General features: G+C 42.5%; 1 protein-coding gene across 1 annotated transcript; it reads left to right on the forward strand.

The window, feature by feature from the left end:
* Window positions 1-563: 563 nt before the first annotated feature.
* Window positions 564-25,373, forward strand: LOC123989534 (long-chain fatty acid transport protein 6). Its single transcript, XM_046290608.1, has 10 exons — window positions 564-1,119; window positions 3,442-3,645; window positions 5,773-5,931; window positions 7,844-7,968; window positions 9,289-9,483; window positions 11,070-11,160; window positions 13,190-13,388; window positions 20,525-20,622; window positions 23,022-23,152; window positions 23,560-25,373. The coding sequence occupies exons 1-10, from the start codon at window positions 582-584 to the stop codon at window positions 23,734-23,736; spliced, it is 1,917 nt and encodes a 638-aa protein (XP_046146564.1). The 5' UTR covers window positions 564-581; the 3' UTR covers window positions 23,737-25,373.
* The last annotated feature ends 1,889 nt before the right edge of the window (window positions 25,374-27,262 follow it).

The following is a 27,262-nucleotide window of genomic DNA, read 5'->3' on the forward strand; positions in this document are numbered from 1 at the left end:
TTCCATGTTAAAGCACACTACATTAGTGTCCAACAACTCAATGCTGTCAACCTGATCTCTGACACAGGAACCTGCAAAGCATAGTGTTGGTAACATTGTGCATTGATGTGGGAATGTATAAAAAAAACTTCCTTGTCTTTCACAGCACAGATTGAGAAAGCAGTTGTTGTTGTTGTTGGGGGTTAACTGCCTTGCTGAAGAGCACATTTTTTCCCCGCCTTGCGGATTTGAACCAGCAACCTTTCGGTTACTGGCCCAACACTCTTAAGCACTAGGGCCAACTGACTTAGACCTATAGGTCCTGAATTAACTGTTCTTATCTACAATTAGAATATCTACAATTAGCCTTTTTCCCTGACATATGGTCCCTCACTTGTATTATATGTATAAGAGCTATAACACATACAATGTGTATATCCTAAACCTAAACCATAACAAATGAGGAAAAACAAAACGTGCACCCCGGGGGCCAGGACCGAGTTTGGGAAACTCTGTTGTCGGCTACATGTTTTGCGCAATGGGGAAAGTGATGTCCTTGGGCATGCGCGGTAGCATGTGCATACTTGAGGCATTTAAATCCTATGGTAAACATCTCCGAACGTTTACAAGCTGACATTCTTTGGAGAGTAAAGATGATGGTATGGGTGACATGGATGTTTACTACATTTGCCGCGGGATTTTTTGCAATTCTGGTATTCCAAAGGATGAATTACCCATTGTTTTGGGTGGATTTGATTTATTACCTAAACCTTCGGAAGGTTGGAAAGGCGTTGAAGTCTCGTATGCAGAGTGGAGTCACCACTTACCTCGATAGCTTTCTTTACCAGGCAAAGAAGATACCTGACAAGGCTTTCATAGTGTTTGAGGGTCAAACGCTCACTTACCAGGACGTTGATAAAAGAAGCAACCAATTTGCTAAAGTTTTCAGAACCGAAGGTGGCTTGAAGAAGGGTGATATTGTCGCTCTTCTGATGAGCAATGAGCCTGATTTTATTTGTGTGTGGTTCGGACTCAGTAAACTGGGCTGCGAGGTCGCTTTCCTAAATTTCAATATCAAATCCAAATCGCTCCAATTTTGTTTTGAAAGTTGCGGAGCGAAATCGCTCGTCGTAGGCGCAGGTAAGTATTATTGCTGTCAATCAAGATAGTGTCAAAAAGTGTTACGTATTTGACACATGTCTACCTGCATTTTCAGAATATGTAACAAGCTCAAACATATGCACGACGTCTTGCACGATTTGGGCATGTTGAACCACGTTCACATTTGAATGCCATAACTTCATATTAGGAGAATGTAGTAAAGCTGCATGGTTTGATGTTACGTACTGTTCGCAACTGCGTTGCGTATCAATGTGCACTGGTGGTTGTAAATATACATACATACATACATACATATATATATATGAGGGTGATACTGTAATCTGATGGTCAATGTAGGCTGTTGTATTCAAACACCTGTGGACACATAGGGATACCGTTAGTATACATACATACATACATACATACATACATACATACATACATACATACATACATACATACATACATACATACATACATACATACATACATACATACATACATACATACATACATACGAATGTGAAACGGATCTTCATAGCATTTCATGGACAATGATTTATATTGAATTTAACCTTTATTCCCAGGTGAGCACATAGTAATATAAAATATTGTTATTTTACAGATTTACAGTTAGTTCATTGCGAGAGGCCAAAGTTATTCTGAGCATTGCAAAGGATAACTAGATTAAGTTAGTAGGCATAGAAGAGGCGTGTGTTTCTATTCACCAAAACACTTCGCCACCAAAGCATGCCGTCATGCACGTTATTGCTCAAATAAGAGATTGAACGGCTTTGAGCAATTTATCCATACTCTCTCTGTTTTTCTTAAATGTACTATATTAAAAATATTCTAGTCTTCTAATTCATTAGAGGCTTTTCACATCATGCTCATGACATTGTAGAGGTCAATCTCTATGTACTATATAAACTCACGGCAGGAATGAAATATTTAAAGTGCATGCACAACTAAGGCCCTTACTCAATTCAACTGGCTTTAAGTTTGGTTTGAATAATGTCTTATGTGAACCAGGGTGGGTATTTTGTTTGAGTTATAATGCCTTATGTGAACCAGGGTGGGTATTTTGTTTGAGTTATAATGCCTTATGTGAACCAGGGTGGGTATTTTGTTTGAGTTATAATGCCTTATGTGAACCAGGGTGGGTATTTTGTTTGAGTTATAATGCCTTATGTGAACCAGGGTGGGTATTTTGTTTGAGTTATAATGTCTTATGTGAACCAGGGTGGGTATTTTGTTTGAGTTATAATGCCTTATGTGAACCAGGGTGGGTATTTTGTTTGAGTTATAATGCCTTATGTGAACCAGGGTGGGTATTTTGTTTGAGTTATAATGCCTTATGTGAACCAGGGTGGGTATTTTGTTTGAGTTATAATGCCTTATGTGAACCAGGGTGGGTATTTTGTTTGAGTTATAATGCCTTATGTGAACCAGGGTGGGTATTTTGTTTGAGTTATAATGCCTTATGTGAACCAGGGTGGGTATTTTGTTTGAGTTATAATGCCTTATGTGAACCAGGGTGGGTATTTTGTTTGAGTTATAATGCCTTATGTGAACCAGGGTGGGTATTTTGTTTGAGTTATAATGCCTTATGTGAACCAGGGTGGGTATTTTGTTTGAGTTATAATGCCTTATGTGAACCAGGGTGGGTATTTTGTTTGAGTTATAATGTCTTATGTGAACCAGGGTGGGTCTATTGTGTATCTTCCACTTGATGTCATGTATATATTTTTTAACCTTTGTTTAACTAGGCAAGTCAGTTAAGAACAAATTGTTATTTTCAATGACAGCCTAGGAACACTGGGTTAACTGCCTGTTCAGGGGCAGAACGACATACTTGTACCTTGTCAGCTCGGGGGTTTGAACTAGCAACCTTCTGGTTACTAGTCCAATGCTCTAACCACCAGGCTACCCTGCCGCCCCAGCAGGAGGTCAGCTAGCCCGGCCGGGCAGGGCGGCAGCTAGCCCACAGGGCAATGGCGGCGGCAAGCCTAATGGTTAGAGCATTGGGCCCATAATCGAAAGGTTGCTCGTTCAGATCCCTGAGCCGAAAGGTGTTAGAAATCTGTTGATCTGCCCTTTAGCTTGTAGCAGCAGGGAATGTACCTTATATTTCCAAATAGAGAATGTACAAGTAATCCCTATCTAGGTTTGCAACGTTTTAGTAATGTTCCCAGGTTCTCCAGAAATCCTGATTGGAGGTTCTGGACTTCCTGTTTATTTCCTCCTGATTCCTGGAATCTTCTGACCAGGATTTCTGAAAAGATGGGAATTTTGGTAAAAGTTACTGGAATTTTGCTACCCTACCCCCAACATTCACTTTTATTTTTTTCTCTCATACAGATTTGGTGAGTTCACTGGGCGAGGTGTTACCCTCTCTAAAGGAGAATGCCATTGAGGTGTGGGTCACGGACATTGTCTGCCCTCATGAAGGGGTCAACACGTTACTGGACAAGGTGGAGCAGGCCTCAGACATGGCCTTACCTGACTGTCCTAGAGCTGACCTCATGTCCAACTTCCTGTTCATCTTCACATCAGGAACAACCGGTAGTACACTAATCCTTACAACAGATAGAACAGATATAGAGAGAGCTTGTATCAAAGAACAGTAGTCTGGATTCGAACCTCTGCTGAAACTATAGACGCATTACCACAAGACCAACCAGGCCACAGTAGTACGTTATTCTGATACGGTCAACTTCATATCAGGAAGAACGGGTGCAGTCGATTCCAAAAGATGCTGTGAATGCTTACACTAAACTATAGCACTGGCCGCGTAAAAAAATGATTTAGAGAATGTATTTCATTTATATGGCTTAGAGTTGGCATCCTCCAGAGGTGACAGTAACCATAAATAAATTAAAAATAATTAAAAACTGGAATCTGAAAATTCTCTTTGCAATTGCATTGTAAATGTTTTATTTATTTTGATGTCGACTTGACTTGAATATGCATGCGAGGCCATTACTCCATATCTTAAACATGGTTCTCAAGGCAAAAGGTGAATGGATGGGAATTTGCAGAGATACGGAAACATAGTATCTGAAATAAAATCATTTGCCTGGATATCACTGCAAAGGTTTGCATGAAGACGGAAACTAGCCTACAGCTATTATCAGAGAACATAAGGGAAGAGAACCTAAATGTCTGTCTGCCAATACCCTGCGATAGAGGCCCGAGAAGGGAAAATAGCTAGGTTGAAAGCAGTTCTTCCACGCCGAAAGGCACAAGTCAGCAGCACGTCTATTAAGCCGGACAGATTTCTGTCATTTATTCCAAGCTGGCACCACACGCTCACTTTTAACAGCTCTGTTCAACACCAATATAAGGAGGGGTTTTCCTAGCCAACCCGGGTTCCCAAGGAGAGTTGTAATTCACAGTGTCTGAAACAACTTAATTTTACTGAGAAGGAAATGTGCTTCAAATTGATATCAAGCTAACTTTTTCTTCGGCGTCTAGTACTGGTGAATTTGTGCTAAATGTGTATAAATGGTTGCCAATGCCCCTTCATTACCAGGGGTTTTCCATGGCTTTGCCGGGAGAGGGCTTTACTAGGGCTCTGTGCAGTAGTAAAACAAGACCCACACCCTGTTAAAAGACAGGTCACTTCCAAGAATGTTGCTGAACCTTGACCTTTACTGTAGACTTCATAAAAGAGACATCAAGGACCTTAAGGTCAATTGTATTTTGGTGTGGACCTAGAAGTCAGAGAGGGACTACCTGGACTTGTCCAATAAGAAATGGTAATTTTAGTTTTCCGTTGCAAAATGTAAAAAAAAAAAATGTTTTTGCAGTTTGCGGCTTTGCCACTTTGGATGAAGCCAATCTCTTCTGATGAAACATTGTTCATGTCCAAATTGTTATCATTTCATTGTGCTATAACTGGTTGAGTGAGGGTGGCAGCTAGCCGGAGGTCGGCTAGCCCGGCCGGGCAGGGCGGGGACGGAGGTCGGCTAGCCCGGCCGGGCAGGGCGGGGACGGAGGTCGGCTAGCCCGGCCGGGCAGGGCGGGGACGGAGGTCGGCTAGCCCGGCAGGGTGGGGACGGAGGTCGGCTAGCCCGGCCGGGCGGGGACGGAGGTCGGCTAGCCCACAGGGCAACGGCGGTGGCGGCAATCCTATTGGTCAGAGCGTTGGGCCCATAATCGAAAGGTTGCTCATTCAGATCCCTGAGCCGAAAGGTGTTAGAAATCTGTTGATCGGCCCTTATTGCTCCACAGGGTTACTGTCAGGAATGGCTGATCCCTGGCTGTGACCCCACTCTCTCAGGAGGAGTTGGGATATGAAACGGGACAGATATAACCTCCTGTTTGACCGTTGTCCAACCAATGCTCCAATCTATTCTCAAACTTTCAGTCAAGTTTTGTTCATGCAGATACAATAAACATAACTGTTGGTGCTGTGTGCCTTTGGCAGTTTGAGGGAAAAGCTTTTAAACTCTTCAGTAGAAATCAATGATGTCATAATGTGAGAATGTTTAATGTCACGTGGCCATTATGAGTGGTGTAGTTTTCATCCACTCCGTGGTGTTTTCCCATTGGTACAGCTCTATGATCAACTTCCCCGCCCTCAATCCTATCCTTAACCATTTAGTGGGGAGAATGCAAAACTGACCCAAGATCAGCATCTCTAGAGGCATCTTCACTGTACACTCTTTTTTTTTTTTGGTCTTTCAGGACTTCCTAAGGCAGCCCGGGTGGGCCATCTCAAAGCAGTTATGTGCATGGCCTTCCTTCGTCTGTGCGGGGCCCGTTCGAATGACAACATTTACATCACTCTGCCCTTATACCACATGACCGCCTCTCTTCTGGGTATTGGTGGATGTATACAGCTCGGTGAGTAACACTTTTCAATACATTCTTCCTGCTGATACGTTGACGCCACAGCTTGTCATCTGAAGTCGCACTAAAAACAGGACCCCAAAACATTTTTAAAAGTCATGTGATTGAATTGAGACTGGTAAACTGCATTGCACTTTAAAGTGTTCCCTCAGCAGCCTTGACTGTATTCGTAGCAGAGGCTGTGTCACTAATTCAGTGGACTACAGTGCATACGCAGAATAACAAACTGCACCTATTCTAGGTTCCATGACACACATGGGTTCAGATAATGAGATGTTACAACTGTTTTCCTTTAGCCTGCCTGAATTGCCAGGTGGGAGGGGTTTGCACTTTTGAGACTTTCCTATTGGTTTCATTGCAGTCGGCGAGTTCAATCAAGCACGTATACAGTGTTTTCTCTCTCCCTCTCTCTCTGTCTCTCTCTCTGTCTCTGTCTCTCTCTCTGTCTCTGTCTCTGTCTCTGTCTCTGTCTCTGTCTCTGTCTCTCTCTCTCTGTCTGTGTCTCTCTGTTTGTGTCTTTCTGTCTCTCTCTGTCTGTGTCTTTCTGTCTCTGTCTGTGTCTTTCTGTCTCTCTCTCTGTCTCTCTGTCTGTGTCTCTCTCTGTCTCTCTGTCTGTGTCTCTCTCTGTCTCTCTGTCTGTGTCTCTGTCTGTCTCTCTCTCTGTCTCTCTGTCTCTCTCTGTCTCTCTCTGTATATATACACACACACACACACACACACACACACACACACACACACACACACACACACACACACACACACACACACACACACACACACACACACACACACACACACACACACACACACACACACACACACACACAGAGATGTCAGTATTTTAACCCAGGTTGGCTCCCAATATTTGTTGCCACATATACATTAGTGTACAGACCAGTGGTTCCCAAATGACAGGCCTCTTCCTGCTGTTCCTTCTCCTGCTGTTGGGTTGCCTGCCAGCTCCTCCCAGGCTCATGACTTCAAAACAAGGTTTTCTGTTTTGTCTGGATGGTCACGAGCGCAGTCCCCCCCCCAAAAAAAGTTCTGAGTTCTAGAACCAAAGGAAGTCCAGAACTACCCCGCTCAAGGTTCCTATTTTCTCAATGGGGACCGTTTGACTGGTTCCCAGCTAGCTAACTAGATTTCCCACAGTGTAATTTTAGCATGGAGGGAAAAGATGTGGCAGCGGGGGAAATCTGACAAAAGTCTCACAATTCCTGGAAGTGCAACCATACATACCCCTCCGTGCCTTGTAGATTCCAGGGTTAGGATGTGGTAGCAGAAAACCAAATGTATCATGGGTGTCTATATTGTCATAGGGTTAGGCACTTCAACATGATGTCATAGTCTCATGTCAACGATAGTAAATACAGTTTAGGGCTCCTAAATGTGCCATCCAGCTGCCCACCCGAAACAAAGGTCCTATCAAAGGTAAAGAGATGAGGAATATGTTAAAACACATGTTAAAACACATGACGGATATAAAAACGCGTGACGAATATGTTAAAATGCATGTTAAAACGAGTGAGGAATATGTTAAAATGCATGTTAAAACGAGTGAGGAATATGTTAAAATGCATGTTAAAACGAGTGAGGAATATGTTAAAATGCATGTTAAAACGAGTGAGGAATATGTTAAAATGCGTGAGGAATATGTTAAACCGCGTGAGGAATATGTTAAAACGCGTGAGGAATATGTTAAAACGCATGTTAAAACGCGTGAGGAATATGTTAAAACGCATGTTAAAACGCGTGAGGAATATGTTAAAACGCATGATCACTGTTGGTGGGGGAGGATTATCTGATTTACAAATTTTAAAGTTAAATAAATAAACGTTTATTTGTGTTGTTATGGTGACTAATGTAACATTACTCTAACATGTATTTTCTTTTATTGGGTTTCCAGGGGCAACGTGCATATTGAAAAATAAGTTTTCTGCCAGTCAATTCTGGAAAGACTGTGTGAAACATAATGTGACTGTATTTCAATATGTTGGAGAGCTCTGTCGCTACCTGGTCAACCAACCTGTGGTAAGACCTTATATTCATCACTCTGGTTCGTCTGGGGGGGGTTTCCCACTCACTTTTCACACGTTATTTAGTTTAAATTAGTCTCTTGAGTAGGCCGAGTGAGAAGATTTGGAATTGACTCTGGACATGAACGCTAGCCCAGTGCCCATGTGCTAGCCCAGTGCCCATGTGCTAGCCCAGTGCCCATGTGCTAGCCCAGTGCCCATGTGCTAGCCCAGTGCCCATGTGCTAGCCCAGTGCTCTTCAATCCTGGTCATGGAGACGCCGCTGAGTTTGTGCAGGGCTAGGACAAAAGCCTGCACTCCCTGTGGGTCTCCAGGACAATGATTAAAGAGATTACTTCTATAATATCACAGTACACTACTAGTATATTGTAGGTCCTACAGGGTAAAACCTCAAGTTGCCTTTACAATTTTGTAACTACACAGTAATAACCAGTGTAAACTACAGTAATAGCCAGTGTAAACTACACAGTAATAACCAGTGTAAACTACAGTAATAACCAGTGTAAACTACAGTAATAACCAGTGTAAACTACAGTAATAACCAGTGTAAACTACACAGTAATAACCAGTGTAAACTACACAGTAATAACCAGTGTAAACTACACAGTAATAACCAGTGTAAACTACACAGTAATAACCAGTGTAAACTACAGTAATAACCAGTGTAAACTACAGTAATAACCAGTGTAAACTACAGTAATAACCAGTATAAACTACAGTAATAACCAGTGTAAACTACAGTAATAACCAGTGTAAACTACAGTAATAGCCAGTGTAAACTACAGTAATAACCAGTATAAACTACACAGTAATAACCAGTGTAAACTACACAGTAATAACCAGTGTAAACTACAGTAATAACCAGTGTAAACTACAGTAATAACCAGTATAAACTACACAGTAATAACCAGTGTAAACTACAGTAATAACCAGTGTAAACTACAGTAATAGCCAGTGTAAACTACAGTAATAGCCAGTGTAAACTACAGTAATAACCAGTGTAAACTACAGTAATAGCCAGTGTAAACTACAGTAATAACCAGTGTAAACTACAGTAATAACCAGTGTAAACTACAGTGGTAGCCAGTGTAAACTACAGTGGTAGCCAGTGTAAACTACACAGTGGTAGCCAGTGTAAACTACACAGTGGTAGCCAGTGTAAACTACACAGTGGTAGCCAGTGTAAACTACACAGTGGTAGCCAGTGTAAACTACACAGTGGTAGCCAGTGTAAACTACACAGTGGTTACATCACTGCTTTGTAATTACTCAGTAATAGATTCTGAGTGTTTTGTGTCTCATCTGTTTTCTGTAGGTCCCTGAGGAGAGTGCCCACAAAGTGCGTGTTGCAGCAGGGAGTGGTCTGAGGGCAGATGTCTGGAGGGAGTTTGCCAGACGCTTTGGGAAGATCAATGTCCGGGAAGCCTATGGTTTAACTGAGGCCAGCATTGGCTTTGTCAACTACACCAATGAAATAGGACCCATCGGAAGGGCGGGCTACTTCAACAAGGTCAGGCATAGAGCACTTTGCTTTGTAATTAACCGGGATTGGTTTAGATCACTTAGATACCCAAACGATAAAACTCGCAGGCCTGCTACGCTGGACAAAGAACTTTTGCAGCGAGTGAGACTCTCCTGTTCATGTAACTCTTTCCTGTAGTCAACGACCAGAAGCGCCCTCTTTGGCCTCATGGGTGGAATTGTATTAATATATTTCATTATAAACAAATATTATTATTATTATTTTTAAAGACAATGAAAATCTGGTGTTTTTATGTCACAGCTTTTTGTTTTAGTTCAGTCTTCTGTGATGTACATAAAGTGTAATATTGGGATCCAAATTCAAAATGGAATACATTTCAACTCTATATTCTGACATGGTACAGGTGTCTTTGTTTCTTCAGCCCATAACCATGTGTTTGAGGTGTGTACTTTGGATTCAAAGTAGATTTGTTTAAGACTACTAAGAATCACTCTGTGTGACCCTGATTTAGCCCACTGCAGTAAAAGGTTAAATTATATCTGGGCGTAGAGCAGCGTCTCCAGGCTACTCAGTGTAAATTACTCTGGTTCTAGTTTTTAATTTTATTAGTGTCGTGGCTTGCACTCTGCTCACCCCGGAGAAAAGCTCTGCGGACAGTTTCACACTGTTTACCCGCACCGTCTAGCCGAGGGCCCGCACCGTCTAGCCGAGGGCCCGCACCGTCTAGCCGAGGGCCCGCACCGTCTAGCCGAGGGCCCGCACCGTCTAGCCGAGGGCCCGCACCGTCTAGCCGAGGGCCCGCACTGTTTACCCGAGGGCCTTACACAGACCTTTTGGGGAGCATGTGCACAAACTCATTCAGCAATTATGATTTAGATCATTTAATTACAAAAAAAGCACTGGATGTGATTAAGTAACCTGTATTACAGTGGGTTCAGAACGATAGAAACTGTATACTTTAGCGAATGGAAGAGCAAAGGGGCATGTGTTCTGCCTGGTTTTCCAGAAAGCCCAGTGTAGCTCCCCTATCATTCTGTTTGAAAGGTCGTGTCTGTGTTTCCAGAAAAGGCAGGGCCAGAGTATTGTAAAGTAGAGTCATCCAGAATGTCTTGTTGGTTTTTAGTTGATGAGATTTAACTGTTGCTAAATGGAACAGAAGCATGGCGCACACAGAGGTTGATGCACACAGAGGTTGATGCACACAGAGGTTGATGCACACAGAGGTTGATGCACACAGAGGTTGATGCACACAGAGGTTGATGCACACAGAGGTTGATGCACACAGAGGTTGATGCACACAGAGGTTGATGCACACAGAGGTTGATGCACACAGAGGTTGATGCACACAGAGGTTGATGCACACAGAGGTTGATGCACACAGAGGTTGATGCACACAGAGGTTGATGCGTTGTTGATTCATGTCTTCTCTTCATGTTTCTTTAACTAAAAACCAACAACATAATCTGTATTATCGACAGCGTCGGCCTCTCTGTGGGCGTCGGCCTCTCTGTGGGCGTCGGCCTCTCTGTGGGCGTCGGCCTCTCTGTATCTTTTATCGAATACGGACTATTTCTAGCCCCATCTTTGACACTTTTTGTTTCATTGTCATGCAGCTTAATATGCCCTTTGAGTTCTTGAGCTGTGATCCCCAAACATATGAGCCGTTACGGACCGACTCAGGACGATGTGTCAAAGCAAATAAAGGTAAGCAAAGGTTTATAAAATAGGATCATTTCTGATGATGGCTCTTATGCACTATTTGATGTACAGATTCATAGAATTGCATTGATGTGTGTGTGTGTGTGTGTGTGTGTGTGTGTGTGTGTGTGTGTGTGTGTGTGTGTGTGTGTGTGTGTGTGTGTGTGCGCGCATAAATACATGTCTGATTGACTTGGTTTGAACCAAGATCCCATGTATGTGAAATACCCTCAAATAAAAGGTTAAATTCTGTACTGTCGCCTCATATATATATATATATATATATATAGAAAAAAACCTGCCTGTTTGTGTCTGCAGGAGAGACGGGCCTCCTGGTGGTGTCGGTCATGATATGTGTATATATATATGTATGTACAGTGCCTTGCGAAAGTATTCGGCCCCCTTGAACTTTGCGACCTTTTGCCACATTTCAGGCTTCAAACATAAAGATATAAAACTGTATTTTTTTTGTGAAGAATCAACAACAAGTGGGACACAATCATGACGTGGAACGACATTTATTGGATTTCAAAAAAATGTAACAAATCAAAAACTGAAAAATTGGGCGTGCAAAATTATTCAGCCCCTTTACTTTCAGTGCAGTAAACTCTCTCCAGAAGTTCAGTGAGGATCTCTGAATGATCCAATGTTGACCTAAATAACTAATGATGATAAATACAATCCACCTGTGTGTAATCAAGTCTCCGTATAAATGCACCTGCACTGTGATAGACTCAGAGGTCTGTTAAAAGCGCAGAGAGCATCATGAAAAACAAGGAACAGACCAGGCAGGTCCGAGATACTGTTGTGAAGAAGTTTAAAGCCGGATTTGGATACAAAAAGATTTCCCAAGCTTTAAACATCCCAAGGAGCACTGTGCAAGCGATAATATTGAAATGGAAGGAGTATCAGACCACTGCAAATCTACCAAGACCTGGCCGTCCCTCTAAACTTTCAGCTCATACAAGGAGAAGACTGATCAGAGATGCAGCCAAGAGGCCCATGATCACTCTGGATGAACTGCAGAGATCTACATCTGAGGTGGGAGACTGTCCATAGGACAACAATCAGTCGTATATTGCACAAATCTGGCCTTTATGGAAGAGTTGCAAGAAGAAAGCCATTTCTTAAAGATATCCATAAAAAGTGTTGTTTAAAGTTTGCCACAAGCCACCTGGGAGACACACCAAACATGTGGAAGAAGGTGCTCTGGTCAGATGAAACCAAAATTGAACTTTTTGGCAACAATGCAAAACGTTATGTTTGGCGTAAAAGCAACACAGCTCATCACCCTGCACACACCATCCCCACTGTCAAACATGGTGGTGGCAGCATCATGGTTTGGGCCTGCTTTTCCTCAGCAGGGACAGGGAAGATGGTTAAAATTGATGGGAAGATGGATGGAGCCAAATACAGGACCATTCTGGAAGAAAACCTGATGGAGTCTGCAAAAGACCTGAGACTGGGACGGAGATTTGTCTTCCAACAAGACAATGATCCAAAACATAAAGCAAAATCTACAATGGAATGGTTCAAAAATAAACATATCCAGGTGTTAAAATGGCCAAGTCAAAGTCCAGACCTGAATCCAATCGAGAATCTGTGGAAAGAACTGAAAACTGCTGTTCACAAATGCTCTCCATCCAACCTCACTGAGCTCGAGCTGTTTTGCAAGGAGGAATGGGAAAAAATGTCAGTCTCTCGATGTGCAAAACTGATAGAGACATACCCCAAGCGACTTACAGCTGTAATCGCAGCAAAAGGTGGCGCTACAAAGTATTAACTTAAGGGGGCTGAATAATTTTGCACGCCCAATTTTTCAGTTTTTGATTTGTTAAAGTTTGAAATATCCAATAAATGTCGTTCCACTTCATGATTGTGTCCCACTTGTTGTTGATTCTTCACAAAAAATCGTTTTATATCTTTATGTTTGAAGCCTGAAATGTGGCAAAAGGTCGCAAAGTTCAAGGGGGCCGAATACTTTCGCAAGACACTGTATATAAATAAATAAAAACCTGCCTGTTTGTGTCTGCAGGAGAGACGGGCCTCCTGGTGGCCCCGGTGTCGGTCATGAATCCTTTCCTAGGGTATGCTGGGAATACGCTTCAGTCAGAGAAGAAGCTCCTCAGGGACGTGTTCAAAGAGGGAGACGTGTACTTTAACACTGGAGATCTCATGCTTCAGGACCACAGAGACTTTGTCTACTTCCGTGACCGTATCGGAGATACCTTCAGGTAAAGTGGATGTAGCCTATGCAGTGTTTCTCAACTCGATTCTTCAAAGGATAGTTCAGTGCTTATCAGACAGTGTGTTCAAAGTACTTGTTTTCTTTAAAATATGTTGAATGTTGGGTTGACCTCGGTCGGTGGTGGGGGGGGGGGTTGTCTTTTGGTGATATTAGAATGACTTATTACATTCATTCCATTGGCTCAGTATTTGAAAGAAAACAAACACTCTTTGATTGCAGGTGCTTACTGTCCTCTTGTGTATTCATTTGGATTGTGAAGCTAAAACGTTTAATTTTCGAAATGAAAGATTTGAGGGTAGTTTCACACGTGTTTTTAACATTTAGAAATGAATGCACTTTATGTATCTCGTCTCCCATTTTGAAGGTGTCATAAGTATTTGGACAAATTCACTTACGTATAGTGTATTAAAAGTAGTGAAAAGTTTAGTATTTGGTTCCATATTCCTAGTACGCAATGACAACATCAAGCTTGTGAATTGCATTTGCAGTTTGTTTTGGTTGTGTTTCAGAATATTTAGTGCCCAATAGAAATGAATGGTAAATAATGTCATGTGTAACTTTCTCACAATCATTATTCAGGATTCATTCGTGATGATCCGTAATCGTGGTAGCATCCATCCATTAATGTAGATTTTTTTTATTTACAATAAGTGACTCCAAAATAAACACAACATTAATTACCATTTAATTTCTGTTGGGTACAATATAATCTGAAACACAAACAGTAAGTGCATCCAACAAATTTGGACTAGATACATTCATTCCTTAATGGTGAAATAGATATATGAAAATACCCTCAAATTAAAGGTGACATTCTGTACTGTCTCCTCCTCATATTAAACATTTGATCTCAAATCCAAAATGCCAGAGTATAGAGCCAAAATTCAAAAGTTGTAGCTTCACTGTCCAAATAAATACGTAGAGGACTGTATATATTCTCAATACATTTTGGGCTCGAAGTGTAAACAGTGTATCTCTGCAACCAATGGTGTGGGATGTGGACATATCTCCAACATAAGATCATGTACGAATTTCCCCCCAATGTTTTTTGTTGTTGAGGGGGACAAACATTACTCTAAACATTTTGTTTGTAAATAATTGACTGAACTCTGTCTACCAGTAGTCACACAATGTACCTGTTGATTTTATACAGCATCGCTTAATAGGACCCCTTTGCATTAGGAACACAGAAGTTCAAATCAACTTTTATTTGTCACATAGACATGGTTAGCAGATGTTAATGCGAGTGTAGAGAAATGCTTGTAGTGTAGCAAAATGCTTGTGTCGAAGTCGTTGCAGATTACCAGACGTTTTTATGAGTAGTTAGGATATTTGATTGATGAAGGAATCTAGCCTGGGTACCAGACTGTTCACCAAGGCTACATTGTTGCTATGGCAAGACATTGACTTGTTCGCTAAAGCAGAATCAGACTAGTAACCAGGTAACCAAGTCAAAAAGCGGGCCTCCCGAGTGGCGCAGCGGTCTAAGGCATCACTACAGACCCGGGTTCGATCCCAGGCTGTGTCGCAGCCGGCCGTGACCGGGAGACCCATGGGGCAGCGCACAGTTGGCTCAGCGTCGTCCAGGTTAGGGGAGGGGTTGGCTGGTCTGGATGTCTAGTCCCATCACGCACTATTTTTATGTATTTTTATTTCACATTTTATTTAACCAGGTAGGCCAGTTGAGAACAAGTTCCCATTTACAACTTTGACCTGGCCAAGATAAAGCAAAGCAGTGCGACACAAACCACAACACATGGAATAAACAAACATACAGTCAATAATACAGTAGAAAAATCTATATACAGCATGTGCAAATGGAATAAACAAACGTACAGTCAATAACACAGTAGAGAAGTCTATATACAGTGTGTGCAAATGAGGTAAGATTAGCGACTCCTTGTGATGGGCCGGGTACATGCACGTTGACTTCAGTCCGGCAGTTGTACGGTGTTTCCTCCGACACATTGATGCGGCCAGCTTCCGGGTTAAGCGAGAAGTGTGTCAAGAAGCAGTGCGGCTTGTTTCGGAGGAAGCACGGCTCTCTACCTTCGACTTCTCCAGAGTCCGTACAGGAGTTGTGGCGATGGGACAAGACTGTAACTACCAATTGGGCAGAAAAAGGGGTAAAAGTAACCAAGCTTAAAAGAGTCTGAATATTTCAGCGTATCTGTCATTTACCGTTTACATATGTGGCATCACCATCACCATTCCTCATTTTGTCTTCGTCCACTGAGCTTCATTTTCCAATGCGATCAGCACGGGTCGTCCCCCTCTGTTGTTTCTCTCCATTCAAGCGTTCAATTGCTCAGGCATTCATCACGATGGCAGCCTTGCACATCATCCCCTGTTGTCCTTTAGTAGCTTCCCCTCCAGTCATGCAAATGAGCTCCTGAACTGAGGGACACCCCACAGAGAATCAGGCACCGTTTGTCGTCCCCCCCCTTACTCTCCAGACTGGGTTGAAATACTATTTGAAATCATTTCAAATATGATAGCCAGGCTTAATTGAGCTTGCCTGACCCAATGGAACCAATAGACTAACCGCAAAGTGCACTTCGATCATCTGGCTCGCAAGGCAATCGAAGGCAAACGCTTCAGAGTATTTGAAAGATTCCTAATAGTTTTTGAACCCAGGTCTGTTCCTCTACTGCTTCCCTTTAACTCTGGCATTTTGGTGGAAGCGCTGGCTTGAGCCTAATTCAAGTTGGCAAAACAGTGACCAAGGGAAAGGCCCCTTTTTTTCCCCTCTCTTCACCTCTGCCATTCCACGGTCCATTCACAAAATCCAGCAGAGTGACGCAAGGCCCTCCTCCAAGAGCGGACGAGGGGGAATGCCTTTCAACCAGACCTGGGCTCAAACACTATTTGAAATCTTTCAAATAGTTTTTGAGTGTTTGCTTTAGCCTTCCTGGAGGGGGGGCCAGGTGGGAAGGGTTTGCAGTTTTGTGACTTTGCTATTGATTCCATTGCAGTTGGCTAGCTCAATCAAACACAACAAGCCTTTCATCCCTCTAATCATGGTAACCACTTCCCATGAAGACCTTGGGTCGGACCCCCTCCGGGAACTGTGGCATCGGGAATGGGGGATGAGGGAAGTGGGGGGGGGTGGGGGGGGGGTCTTGATTTTACGTGGAGTGTAGCTCTCTGAACTTAACAGCAGACCGGGGTTCTAATACTATGTATCTATCTCATATATATGAGATATATATGTGTGTATATATATTAATGAGATAGATACATAGTATTTGAACCCCGGTCTGATGTTAAGTTAAGAGTGCTACAGAGTTCCCGGAGGGGGTCCGGCCCAAGGTCTTCATGGGAAGTGGTTACCATGATTAGTGGGATGAAAGGCTTGTTAGGGGGGTCAAAAGCTTCTGTCGTTTGAGCGTCCCCATGTCACAATGCCATCGCTTGTCTCCCTCTGCTCTTTGGCAATGTTTGGTGTATTGCCCAAGTACCCAAGTGTGACGCAGGACTAGGCAATGAGCCACACAACTGCTTTTGTTGCTACCTTGAAGACTGCAAGTCTTTTGGGATTGTGGTGTGTGTACGTTTGTGCCGTGCTGTCTCCCCCCAAACAATTTAAAAGTATTTCTCTGGCAAAATAATGCAGAGAATCTTTTACATTTCTTAACCTGTAAAATAGTCTGATGTAAATTATTATCTTAAAGTGAATGCCGTGGTAATATCAATGTCTGGAATCTCTAAATGTATTTTTAGAAGGCATACATTATTACGGACTTCACTCAATTAAGTTGTATTAAAGGGATATTCCACCTAAATACTTTTATATGTTTCCGAACCTTGAACGTAATCCTTTAATTTAGTGCCAATATTTCCAATTGATTTGAGATTGAGGCCAGATTGATGTCATGGAATATGGACTTAATGCCACTTGAAGGTTTGAGGAACTTTATGTTTATTTATTATAATTAAATTTTCTTCCCCAATTGGTAGTTTATAGTTTATAGTCTTGTCCCATTGCTGCAACTCCCGTATGGACTTGGGAGAGGCAGAAGTCGAGAACCATGCGTCCTCCGAAACACCACCCGGCCAATCCGCACAGCTTCTTGAGAACACTGCTCGCTTAAAATAAGAATATGTTCTTAACTGACTTGCCTAGTTAAATAAAGGTCAAATAAAATAACCCGGAAGCCAATGTGTCGGAGGAAACACTGTATAACTGGCGACTGAAGTCAGCTACAGGAGTTGCTTGAGCTCAATGGGACAATGACATCCCGGCCCGGCCGGCCAAACCCATAACCCGGACGACGCTGGGCCATTTGTGCGCCGCCTCATGTGTCTCCTGATTGCAGCCGGCTGCGATACAGCCCGGGAACGAACCCAGATTTGTAGTGACTCCTCAAGCACTGCCTTCGATGCCTTGGACCGCTGGGCCACTTGGGAGGCCATTTTTAATTCTTTTAAAATCAGGTGAATTCTCTGTTAGTTCACCATAACTGGAGATCTGCGTTTAAATGTACAGGATGTACAACTCGCCCTGTGGAAGATCATGATTTGGCATACAGAATGTATGGAAGGTGAATTATGGGTAACACCTTCTTTGAGGCACCTTTTTTCATAACACATTATGAATGCACTTTTTATAAAACCCTATAGTGCATCGTAAGACCTTGCTATGAACATTCACACAGCTCATTTTGGCAGCCTTTTATAAATATCAATGCTTATTGCATTAAACACAGGTGATTGATATGAGTAAAACATGCTATAAGCATTCATTATAGCTCATGGTTCTTTAGAAGAGATGCATAAATTCATAAAATAAAATGTATTTATAATGCATGGTGAAAATGTGGCTCTAAAGAACATGTTACTGAATTATTTTGATATTTACAGTAGGATTGACAATGCAAAATCTGCATGGATGTCCGATGGTCTTACTCTTAGCTAGCTGAAATCACTTTCAGGGTGAGGTTTGCTCTCACCTCAACGCCTGTATCTGACTCCGCCCTCCTGTATCTGACTCCGCCCTCCTGTATCTGACTCCGCCCTCCTGTATCTGACTCCGCCCTCCTGTATCTGACTCCGCCCTCCTGTCGCTGACTCCGCCCTCCTGTCGCTGACTCCGCCCTCCTGTCGCTGACTCTGCCCTCCTGTCGCTGACTCTGCCCTCCTGTCGCTGACTCTGCCCTCCTGTCGCTGACTCTGCCCTCCTGTCGCTGACTCTGCCCTCCTGTCGCTGACTCTGCCCTCCTGTCGCTGACTCTGCCCTCCTGTCGCTGACTCTGCCCTCCTGTCGCTGACTCTGCCCTCCTGTCGCTGACTCTGCCCTCCTGTCGCTGACTCTGCCCTCCTGTCGCTGACTCTGCCCTCCTGTCGCTGACTCTGCCCTCCTGTCGCTGACTCTGCCCTCCTGTCGCTGACTCTGCCCTCCTGTCGCTGACTCTGCCCTCCTGTCGCTGACTCTGCCCTCCTGTCGCTGACTCTGCCCTCCTGTCGCTGACTCTGCCCTCCTGTCGCTGACTCTGCCCTCCTGTCCTGACTCTGCCCTCCTGTCGCTGACTCTGCCCTCCTGTCGCTGACTCTGCCCTCCTGTCGCTGACTCTGCCCTCCTGTCGCTGACTCTGCCCTCCTGTCGCTGACTCTGCCCTCCTGTCGCTGACTCTGCCCTCCTGTCGCTGACTCTGCCCTCCTGTCGCTGACTCTGCCCTCCTGTCGCTGACTCTGCCCTCCTGTCGCTGACTCTGCCCTCCTGTCCTGACTCTGCCCTCCTGTCGCTGACTCTGCCCTCCTGTCGCTGACTCTGCCCTCCTGTCGCTGACTCTGCCCTCCTGTCGCTGACTCTGCCCTCCTGTCGCTGACTCTGCCCTCCTGTCGCTGACTCTGCCCTCCTGTCGCTGACTCTGCCCTCCTGTCGCTGACTCTGCCCTCCTGTCGCTGACTCTGCCCTCCTGTCGCTGACTCTGCCCTCCTGTCGCTGACTCTGCCCTCCTGTCGCTGACTCTGCCCTCCTGTCGCTGACTCTGCCCTCCTGTCGCTGACTCTGCCCTCCTGTCGCTGACTCTGCCCTCCTGTCGCTGACTGCCCTCCTGTCGCTGACTCTGCCCTCCTGTCGCTGACTCTGCCCTCCTGTCGCTGACCTGCCCTCCCTGCCCTCCTGTCGCTGACTCTGCCCTCCCTGACTCTGCCCTCCTGACTGCCCTCCCTGCCCTCCTGTCTCTGACTCTGCCCTCCTCGCTCTCTGCCCTCCTCCTCTGCCCTCCTGTCGCTGACTCCGCCCTCCTGTCGCCGACTCCGCCCTCCTGTCTCTGACTCCGCCCTCCTGTCGCCGACTCCGCCCTCCTGTCTCTGACTCCGCCCTCCTGTCTCTGACTCCGCCCTCCTGTCTCTGACTCCGCCCTCCTGTCTCTTGACTGAGCCCTCCTGTCGTGTCTTTCAGTTGAGGCTGCTTGCAGTTGTATCTTGTATCTATACTTATCTGTTGCTGCCATCTAGTGTTTAACATAGATAGGCAGGCTGAAAGGTCTATGACTTGTAAATATGTTATTTGATTAAATGTATTGTTGCACAAATCTAGGTAAATAATTGAATATATGCAGTAGATTAATATCATTTACATTACATTTAAGTCATTTAGCAGACGCTCTTATCCAGAGCGACTTACAAATTGGTGCATTCACCTTATGACATCCAGTGGAACAGTCACTTTACAATAGTGCATCTAAAACTTAAGGGGGGGGGGTGAGAGGGATTACTTATCCTATCCTAGGTATTCCTTAAAGAGGTGGGGTTTCAGGTGTCTCCGGAAGGTGGTGATTGACTCCGCTGTCCTGGCATCGTGAGGGAGTTTGTTCCACCATTGGGGGGCCAGGGCAGCGAACAGTTTTGACTGGGCTGAGCGGGAGCTGTACTTCCTCAGTGGTAGGGAGGCGAGCAGGCCAGAGGTGGATATATGAAATGTAATTTATTGTTGCATCCCTGAAAAAAGTTAGATGAATAAATGTTGACACCGATCTAAAAAATAATTATACCAGCATTCTTGCTCACTCATACCCATCATGCTGGCTGTTGCATTGCGAGCATTCAAGACACCAACAAAAATGTGCTGAATATTTCTGCATATCGTGAATTAAAAAGCTGATTTCTTCCTCCTAGGTGGAGAGGAGAGAATGTGGCCACCACGGAAGTTTCAGAGATTCTCGGAAGTTTGGAGTTCCTGCAGGAAGTGAACGTCTATGGTGTCACTGTGCCAGGTCAACAACATCCTTTCTGACAGTATTCATATGTCTATGGTGTCACTGTGCCAGGTCAACAACATCCTTTCATATGTCTATGGTGTCACTGTGCCAAATCATAGTTCTCGCTGACATCATTAGTACAAAAAAAATGATTTTTATATATATATTTTTTATAATGGTGCAGAGCAATATTGGACCTAGCTGAAAATGTTTGCCTAATATAACTTCAGTTAATAATAATCATTATTATAGAACCATTTTAGCACCTTTTCTTGGCAAATGAATATGCAGGCCAAAATGTCTCACTACAAAATTTTATAGGACAGCAGCTAGCCTAGCAGTTAAGGTTGCTAGTTCAAATCCCCCAGCCGACTAGGTAAAAAGAAAATCTGTCAACGTGCCCTTGAGCAAAGCACTTAACCCTGGTTCCTCTTGAAAGAGGCTCTAGATAAGTGTCTGCTAAATTATATAAATGTTTATCTGATTCATACATGCTTAGTACCCACATCTTACAATGCGTTGCAACCTAATTAGTTTTGTAAAATTGCATCGGCCCACATTGTCAACTGTACTGATTGGTGAAGATAGGATCACATGACATTTTGGTGAAAAAAATGAAACAACATGTATGTAACATTTAGAAGTAGCCTTGACGGCCTCATAGGACCAGGATGTACAAGTACACCCCCAGGAAACTAGTCAATCACAAGGCCTTAGGTGACAGGTAGCCTAGTGGTTAGAGCATTGGACTAGTGACTGAATGGTTGCAAGATCAAATCCCTGAGCTGACAAGGTAAAAATCTGTTCTGCCCCTGAACAAGGCAGTTAACCCACTGTTCTTAGGCTGTCGTTGAAAAAATGTGTTCTTAAAACGTCTTATGGCTTAGATCCCGTTAATGGGATCGATATGACAACAGCCAGTGAAAGTGCAGGGCGCCAAATTTAAAACAACAGAAATCTCATAATTAAAATTCCTCAAACATAAAAGTATTTCAAACCATTTTTAAAGATAAACTTGTTGTTAATAACCACAGTTTCCGATTTCAAAAGGGCTTTACAGCGAAAGCACACCAAACGATTATGTTAGGTCTGCACATAGTCACAGAAAAACACAGCCATTTCTCCAGCCAAAGAGAGGAGTCACAAAAAGCAGAAATGCAGATCAATTAATCACTAACCTTTGATCTTCATCAGATGACACTCATAGGACAATACATGTATGTTTTGTTCGATAAAGTTCATATTTATATCCAAGAATCCATATTTATATCCATTACGTTCAGTAATGGTTTGCTTCCAAAACATCCGGTGATTTTGCAGAGAGCCACATCAATTTAAAGAAATACTCATAATAAGCATTGATAAAAGATACAACTGTTATGCACGGAACATTCGATAAACTTCTCCAAAATGCAACCGCGGTGTCAGATTTCAAAAAAGCTTTACGGAAAATGCACACCATGCAATAATCTGAGTAAGGCGCTCAGACACGAAAACGAGCCATACAGATATCCGCCATGTTGTGGAGTCAACAAAGTCAGAAATAGCATGATAAATATTCACTTACCTTTGATGATCTTTATCAGAATGCACTCCCAGGAATCTCCACCATATATGTTTGATTTGTTTGATAAAGTCCATAATTTATGTCCAAATACCTCCTTTTTGTTTGCACGTTTAGCCCAGTAATCCAAATTCATGATGCGCAGGCAGCCAAAGTCCAAAAGTTCCATTACAGTCTGTAGAAACATGTCAAACGATGTATAGAATTAATCTTTAGGATGATTTTAACATAAATCTTCAATAATGTTCCAACGCAAGCTAACTCTCACGTGAACACGCGTGGTCAGCTCATGGCACTCTGGCAGACCTCTGACTCATTCAGCTCCCATTCCCCCCTCCTTCACAGTAGAAGCATCAAACAAAATTCTAAAGACTGTTGACATCTATTGGAAGCCTTAGGAAGTGCAATATGACCCCATAGACACTGTATATTCGATAGGCAATGAGTTGAAAAACTACAATCCTCAGATTTCCCACTTCCTGGTTGGATTTCTTTCTCAGGTTTTTGCCTGCCATATGAGTTCTGTTTTACTCACAGACATAATTTAAACAGTCGTAGAAACTTCAGAGTGTTTTCTATTCAAATCTACTAATAATATGCATATATTAGCAACTGGGCCTGAGTAGCAGGTAGTTTACTCTGGGAACCTTATTCATCCAAGCTACTCAATACTTTTAAAATCTCCTTAATGCTGAGTGCCAAGCAGAGACACATTGGGTCCCATTTGTACGGTCTTTGGTATGAATCGGTCAGTGCTCAAACTCCCAACCTATTCAATCTCACGACAGACACCCTTAACCACAAGGCCACTGAGTAGGTGTGTAACATTATCCTCATTGTTTATGTACAGGTTATGAAGGCAGAGCAGGTATGGCAGCCGTTGTCCTAAAGATGGACCAAAAGCTGGATGGTAAGAAACTCTACAACCATTTGGTCCAAAGTCTCCCCGCCTACTCGTGGCCCTGGTTTCTACGGATCCAGGTAAGACAATCCTGAAACCACATATATCCATTCAGGGAAAAATGATCCCCACACAAAACTAAAACTTGTTTTTTTAAACGTAATGAGTGACTACTTATTAATGAACTGTGTGTGATTTTTATACGTACATAACGTTAATATACGGGTTGGTACTGGAGTGTACCAACGTAATATGGATAAATCAATTAAATAGTTTTGTTCTTGGTCTTTTCAGAAACTGTATTGAAACCATGCTATAAATACATACATTCAATACAATAACCTTAAATGGATCATTAAAAAAAAGCACAATAAAAAGAACGATCCCTTCAACTCTAACCCCAAAAAATGTTATATCACATAAGCGCATTTAGAATTGAAACCCCCTGACCTTTTTCAGCATAAACTCTGTCCTTTGTCTTCCATAGACATCCATAGATGTGACCGAGACCTTTAAGCAGCAGAAGAGGAAGCTGGTGCAGGAGGGCTTCAGTCCTGAGGCCGTCCAGGAGTCCCTGTATTTCTTGGACCTATCCCAGAGGGACTACATCCCGCTCACTCTGTCTCTGTATGATGACATTGTCTCCGGAAAGATACGGCTCTAGGCTGTCAGGTCAGCAGGACTAAACAGAAAGGTGTATTTCTGATTTCTAACGGGTTTATATACAGTACTGTTTAAAGGTGTTATTTACCCAGGAAGCCTCACTGACTGTCCTGTGCATCTAATTTTCAACCACGTGTTTTTTATTATTTTTTTTATTTTAAATTTTAGTTTCCGTTAGGGGGATTATATAATATGGTCATTTTTATCAGATGCTTTTATCCAGAGCATCTTACAGTTAGCACCTGTATACAGTAAGACTGAGCCATCCGAGCCAGCAAAACCACATAGTTTACCTAAAAGTTAATACCTCAAAAGTGGTCCAAAAAGAGTCCATATTTTTGCACCGTCCGTTGTGTACTATGTACTTCTAGATGGTACATCAGGAGAATTCGCAGGCCTCAATCCAACGTGAAATGGAAAGGTTGACAAACGTCAAATTCTATCTAATTGAATTTAAAATTTAATTTAATTTTATGTCCTATGTGGCATCACATGCTGATCCGCATACCAGGCTTCAGTCGGCACGTGTTACAGCAGGTTAACCCCTAAAGCTTGACTCATTTATGACCCACAATGGTCCTCTCTTGTCCATAACTCTGGGCCTTAATTATATCCCCAAATTTAATACTGAGTTTTTCCTGGTCAAGTCACATGGTCATGAACAACTTCCAGCCATAAGTATGATTTACAAAGCTATTAAATTATGGTAAATTAATTAATGATTTTAAGACTTGCAACTGGTTTTTTTATCAAGTGTGACCACCGTTATTTAGTTCTTATCAATGGCAAATGTAATTTAACCTTTACTTAACCCGGAAAATACCCTTTTGAGGTTAGAAACCACTTTTTGCGAGTTGTACCATGAGCGGGAAATGCAAAAACTAACCCAGATAATCCCACCATTCTAATCCATAGACCTTTCAGAAAAACTAACCCAGATAATCCCACCATTCTAATCCATAGACCTTTCAGAAAAACTAACCCAGATAATCCCACCATTCTAATCCATAGACCTTTCAAAAAAACTAACCCAGATAATCCCACCATTCTAATCCATAGACCTTTCAGAAAAACTAACCCAGATAATCCCACCATTCTAATCCATAGACCTTTCAGAAAAACTAACCCAGATAATCCCACCATTCTAATCCATAGACCTTTCAGAAAAACTAACCCAGATAATCCCACCATTCTAATCCATAGACCTTTCAGAAAAACTAACCCAGATAATCCCACCATTCTAATCCATAGACCTTTCAGAAAAACTAACCCAGATAATCCCACCATTCTAATCCATAGACCTTTCAGAAAAACTAACCCAGATAATCCCACCATTCTAATCCATAGACCTTTCAGAAAAACTAACCCAGATAATCCCACCATTCTAATCCATAGACCTTTCAGAAAAACTAACCCAGATAATCCCACCATTCTAATCCATAGACCTTTCAGAAAAACTAACCCAGATAATCCCACCATTCTAATCCATAGACCTTTCAGAAAAACTAACCCAGATAATCCCACCATTCTAATCCATAGACCTTTCAGAAAAACTAACCCAGATAATCCCACCATTCTAATCCATAGACCTTTCAGAAAAACTAACCCAGATAATCCCACCATTCTAATCCATAGACCTTTCAGAAAAACTAACCCAGATAATCCCACCATTCTAATCCATAGACCTTTCAGAAAAACTAACCCAGATAATCCCACCATTCTAATCCATAGACCTTTCAGAAAAACTAACCCAGATAATCCCACCATTCTAATCCATAGACCTTTCAGAAAAACTAACCCAGATAATCCCACCATTTTAATCCATAGACCTTTCAGAAAAACTATATCTTGTTTTCTATACATTTAGGCCCTTTCAGGAACTCGCTGCTTTTGCATTACTACTATGTGACTTTTTGAATAATGACCGGGCATATTGTATGTATGCCCTGGATAACGTGGTTCATTTTTGTGTTTATGATTAGGTATTAGATTATTGCATAGATTTTATGTGAATATATTTTGTGTTTTTATATATATATATAACACACAATTGTCTTTTCTTATAATATATATATTTATATATATATTTTATATGACAATTTGTTTTGCGGTGATGAAGATGATGTCATAACAGCACACTGGTGACTCACTTACAGTGAATTGCTACGACACTACATATCTGCATCCTGACATTCCTGAAAGTGCATATTAACCGACAGAAGAAAAAAAAAATATTTTGGGCATAAGGGTCCAAAATGAATTCAGGTTACGTTTAGGTTAAATGAATTAAGGTTCGGTTTAGGAAGAGGGTTAAGGTTAGGCATTGTTTCAGTGAGGTTATGGTAATAGGGAAAGGCATACAAGTTGACTTTGGGTATTACCTGTTTGCCAACCAGTCATTTTCTGATTGGTGTAAATATATACAGCCATCCTTCTGGCCTTTTTATGTTTGGTTTCCACTAGGCTATCCTGGGGCGGCATGGTAGCCTAGTGGTTAGAGCGTTGGACTAGTAACCGGAAGGTTGCAAGTTCAAGCCCCCGAGCTGACAAGGTAAAAATCTGTCATTCTGCCCCTGGACAGGCAGTTAACCCACTGTTCCTAGGCCGTCATTGAAAATAAGAATTTGTTCTTAACTGGCTTGCCTAGTTAAATAAAGGTAAATAAACATATCTCTAGTCATCCTAAATGTGGTGTGTACTCTTGTCAAACAACATTACATTCCCATTCCCTTTGTTTTTGAGACCACGCTAGGACATAATCTGTATTATCATTTTAAAAATTACACCCTGTTTTTAAAGTGATGTCTGACCCAGATTGATAAAAAAAATTATGTACATTATTCCTTTCAGTTGAATTAAACCATAGTATTTCCATTGCAATGTGTGCCTGTGTGTGTGTGTGTCTTGCTATTTCATTCCTTTTGTAAGTGTGGCTTGTCCCTGATAATACACAGTTTGCATTATTGCTTACATAGACAGTAATTGCCTGTAGTTAATACACAATATATAATTGTCTACTTATATTATAAGTAGTTCTAACACACATTTGTCATTGTAATAAATTATATCACCTGTTTGATATCCTGTGTGTTTGTCACTGTATTTCTCTCCCACAGAATAAAAAAAATCTTTACAAAATGTAAAGTTAGATTTGATGGTGTTTGCTAAGTGATGTTTGGGACCTGTCACCCACTTTGAGGATATATGCCAAGAGTGTCAAACGCAATACCCGGAGGGATGTGTGTCTGTAGGTTTTCGCTCTTCTCTTGTACTTTATTGATAAATTAAGGTCATTGATTAATTGGGAACTCTTAATTCGATACGGATTGAACGGAAATAACTAAAAACAAGACACTAGGCCCTCCGGGAATTGAGTTTGAGAACCCCGGATATATGCAATGTAGCCTAACCACGTAGCCATGCTGGGGACGAGATTATATTCATATCGTCAGGCTAGGGACGAGATTATATTCAAATCGCCAGGTTGGGGACGAGATTATATTCAAATCGCCAGGTTGGGGAAGAGA

Source organism: Oncorhynchus gorbuscha, linkage group LG11 (genome assembly GCF_021184085.1).
Source record: "Oncorhynchus gorbuscha isolate QuinsamMale2020 ecotype Even-year linkage group LG11, OgorEven_v1.0, whole genome shotgun sequence".
In the NCBI taxonomy this organism is placed as follows: Eukaryota; Metazoa; Chordata; class Actinopteri; order Salmoniformes; family Salmonidae; genus Oncorhynchus; species Oncorhynchus gorbuscha.

What these genes read in the sequence shown, in the direction of transcription:
- LOC123989534 (XM_046290608.1), top strand. Translation starts at nt 582, where the DNA reads ATGGTAAACATCTCCGAACGTTTACAAGCTGACATTCTTTGGAGAGTA. An exon ending in ATCGCTCGTCGTAGGCGCAG is followed by an intron (nt 1,120 to 3,441) that starts GTAAGTATTATT and finishes TCTCTCATACAG; the next exon opens with ATTTGGTGAGTTCACTGGGC. An exon ending in CTATGGTGTCACTGTGCCAG is followed by an intron (nt 20,623 to 23,021) that starts GTCAACAACATC and finishes GTTTATGTACAG; the next exon opens with GTTATGAAGGCAGAGCAGGT.